This window comes from Eufriesea mexicana, unplaced genomic scaffold (assembly GCF_001483705.2).
Source record: "Eufriesea mexicana isolate 0111107269 unplaced genomic scaffold, ASM148370v2 scaffold5301, whole genome shotgun sequence".
Classification (NCBI taxonomy): domain Eukaryota; kingdom Metazoa; phylum Arthropoda; class Insecta; order Hymenoptera; family Apidae; genus Eufriesea; species Eufriesea mexicana.
This window is the reverse complement of record NW_016913252.1, coordinates 62,794-66,797: the sequence shown is the minus strand read 5'-3', so window position 1 is coordinate 66,797 and position 4,004 is coordinate 62,794. Positions and strand designations below refer to the sequence as shown.

Below are 4,004 nucleotides of genomic sequence, written 5' to 3'. Positions count from 1 at the left end.
TAGGGAAATTCAGAGGTGTTCCTATGCAGACTGCTTTATTCAAGTTAATAGGCTGTATTTCATTATTGTAACGCACAGTTACGAACTATTTGATATCGGTCGTTTTAATAGAATAATGAAAAATTTGTGCATAGGGCACCTTAATAGACACTTTCTTTATTAGGCTGCCGTGATTTGCACGGCATTTTGAACTTTAATACTGTAATGCCACAGGAACATTTATCATTAATTAAATAAAATAGATTTTTATTCTTAACCACAATTTAATGAGCAGATTTCAGGAAAATAATGAAATTAATAAAATTATGATTGCTAATATAAGCATAATACTATAAAGATCAATATTACGTTACTTTCAGGTACAACTTAAATAAATACACATTAATTTTTCTAATAAATTAATTTACTCCAATAGGTTTAACTTTTCTGATTTTAGCTGGAACCATTATTTTATATCATTGTGTTTCATTAGTATTATACAATATAGTAAGATATACAAACTATTATTAACTAACCCAAAAAAATTATTTCCTAATAATCACAGGATCTATCTTAGCAGCTGACATCATACCGATTTCTGCCGTGCACAAACGCGCAGTCTTCCAGTGGTTACCTACTGAATAGACTTATAGCAATGTTATATTTAACATTACATAATTTTTTACTGTTTATTTTAACATCTTGGCACTGTTGGAAAACATCGAAAATTAGTCTTTCCCAAGTATAGGGACGATGTATTTTACAATCAGTTAACAATTTCATTATTAGGATTTTTTTTCATTTTTTCTAGACCTTTTCTTGTTTTGGTTCAAAATTAATAAATATATCCCTTAAATATTTGTAGCAATTGTTAACTTTTATGTTTGTATAGTTTTCTTATTCTTCGTATGTTGTCACATCTGTGAAAAATTAAGATAATGTTACATATACACACATTTAATATGTACATAATAGATAATTTTTATAAATTATCAATTTTCGTTTGTTTTTTTAATACAAAAATTAAAATTTGATTTACTCAGTGGAAAGTTTTATGTATATTTTATGTTTCTTTAAATTTTCCAACATGGTCAGAATTTACTTTGTTTATTAAAAAGAAAATAGAAGGAGTATATGTTAAAGAAAAATTTATAACTAAAGCCTAATAACTTTGAAAATCAATTAAAATTTTGTCTCAGTTTCCAACTTTCTGCTAATAATCAGCAGTTCTTTTCTCACTTAATCACACAATCATAGTAGGATCAGGTTGCTTGTATGCTAGTACCATCTTAATGTAAACTTATTTTCTTGACAAAATTTTATTTTTTTATTTTGCAGATCTCCATCGCCAGAACCCATATACAGTAGTGATGGTAAACGGTTGAATACAAGAGAATACCGTACTAGACGTAAATTGGAAGAAGAACGTCATAATCTCATTCAGAAGATTCTCAAAATTAATCCAGAGTTTAAACCTCCACCAGATTATAAGTAAGTAAAGAATATTTTATCATGTATATTTAAAGCGTCAACCTGTTTATTATGTGTTGTATTTAAAATATTATTTTTAGGCCGCCAATAATACGTGTTCATGATAAAGTAATGATCCCCCAAGAAGAACATCCAGATATTAACTTTGTTGGTCTCTTGATTGGTCCACGTGGAAATACGTTAAAATGTAGGATAAATTAATTTATGATATTTATAAAATACTGAAATTTTATGTTAATTCTATTCATTCTTTTTTTTTTCTTAATATAGCAATGGAGAAGGAAACTGGAGCAAAGATAATAATCCGCGGCAAAGGTTCTGTAAAAGAAGGAAAAGTTGGAAGGAAAGATGGACAACCTTTGCCTGGTGAAGATGAACCTTTACATGCATACATTACTGCTAACAATCTGGATGCTGTAAAAAAAGCTGTTGAAAGAGTATGTAAGATTTTTATAAATTAATATGTTTATAAGTTATAAGTGTACTATGAGAACATAATTTTAATAGATTCACGAAATAATACGACAAGGTGTTGAAGTACCTGAAGGACAAAATGACTTACGACGTAATCAACTTAGAGAATTGGCTTTATTGAATGGAACATTGCGTGAAAATGATGGACCACGTTGTACTAACTGTGGTGCGTCTGATCACAAATCATGGCTGGTTAGTATATTGATAATTAAACAGATCTATTTTAAATACTACAAGCAGATTGATCTCATTTTTATTTTATTTATTGCAGTGTCCAGATAAACCTAACGTAACAAATAACATAGTATGCTCGAGCTGTGGTGGTGCAGGTCACATTGCACGTGATTGTAGATCTAAAAGACCGGGGCAAGGTGGACCAGCTGCAGCAGGCATGGGTGGAATGGGTCCAGGTGGAGATAAAGCTAAAATAGATGAAGAATATATGTCTCTTATGGCAGAATTGGGTGAAGGTCCGCCGCCTGATCGATCCAAAAGTGGGCAACCACGTCAACCAAATCCAAATCCTAACTATCCTGGTCTTTTCGATAGGTAAATTATTTTCATTTTTCTTGCTTTTATAAACGATAATATACATATATAATAATCATCTTGCAATTATTTTTAGGCAACAAGCACCTCGTGCTTTAATGGCTGCACCAGCACATCCGCCACCGCAAATGATGCAAGGCGGTCCAATGATGCCGCCACCAGGAATGGCACCACCACCTTGGAGTCAAGGAGAAGTAAATAACATGAATGGTATGAACATGCAATGGCAACCCCCAGTTAGTATGCCTCCTCCACCTGGTGTAATGCAACCACCTCCACCACCGCCTGGTTCTACATCTCAACCAAATATTCCACCACTGATGCCTTGGATGGCTGGAAACAATCAACCACCGCCACCAGGACAAATGCCACCGACGCAAATTCCGCCACCTGGAATGGGTATACCACCATGGCAACAAGGACAACAAGGACCAATGCGTCCACCTCCACCTGGAACTGCTCCACCACCAGGTTTCCCAGGATGGCAACCACAACAAATGGGTGGGTGGCCACCAGCAGCTCCTGTTCCTCCTCCACCACAACAAACACCAGCTCCGCCTGGCATTGATCTCAATACTTTACCAACGTTATTGGCACAACCACCTCCACCACCCCCACCAACTAGTTAGTGTAAAGAATCATCAAATCGTCTAATCAAATCTTCTTTATTCGTACAATAGAGGGATATTATCGGTCGTGTCAGTAAATAGATTATAATATTGGACTGAAGACAATTAACTATTACTTAGTTGGAATAATTCGCGATTTTATTTAGTCCGTTCGTCGTATATGGCTTTGTTCTTTATAAGTGGAAAAGTATATAGTTAGATATACGTTTTTCAATCCACCTTAAGAAACGTATGCTGTTTATAAGACATTGCTTTAGGTTTACTATATATATTTGGAACGCCAAGTACGTAGCGTACTTGATAAATGAAAATCTGTACGTTTTGGTTACCATTACTTTCAAATTTATTGTATGTATCTAAAGCTTTCTTACAAGTGTAAATGTAAGTGATATGCCAAACACGTTTTTATAATATTACTTCAAGCACTTCATAATTTTTACTTACATGTTTCTCTAAACATAATATCGTACATTATAAATTAAAATATAAATTACTTATAATTTGTGAGTAGTATGCATAATACTATGTGTACTGTAGTATTGTATACTACAGTATTTAGTTACATTTGTTGCTTTGTACAAGTGTAAAAAACTTTTGCTTCAGTATATTACCTACGGTGAAGGTTAACGTTATACAATAAATGTTTGTAGCAAAGAAATGATTTTTTTATGGGACTATATACATAAGTTCCTACAACAATTCTAATCAATTTTGTATTACAGTTTCGATAATTTTGATCGATGTAGCCTTTCACAAAATATTAGGTAATACAGTGAAGCATCAGAATTGTTTTTTGTACAAGCAATGATTTGTCAATTTTAAATAATCACCCAGATTATTTGTATAGATTAAGTATAAGTTCAACAAAAAAATGTCTTTTTT

General features: G+C 32.7%; 1 protein-coding gene across 1 annotated transcript in view; it reads left to right on the top strand.

Annotated features, from left to right (window-relative positions):
* Window positions 1-3,251, top strand: part of LOC108551948 (splicing factor 1-like) — a 5,381-nt gene extending 2,130 nt beyond the window's left edge. Inside the window, 6 exon segments of the mRNA XM_017906293.1 lie at window positions 1,318-1,470; window positions 1,551-1,657; window positions 1,741-1,907; window positions 1,978-2,136; window positions 2,216-2,493; window positions 2,570-3,251. Coding sequence (XP_017761782.1) covers window positions 1,318-1,470; window positions 1,551-1,657; window positions 1,741-1,907; window positions 1,978-2,136; window positions 2,216-2,493; window positions 2,570-3,122 — 1,417 coding nt within the window. The 3' untranslated portion in view covers window positions 3,123-3,251.
* The last annotated feature ends 753 nt before the right edge of the window (window positions 3,252-4,004 follow it).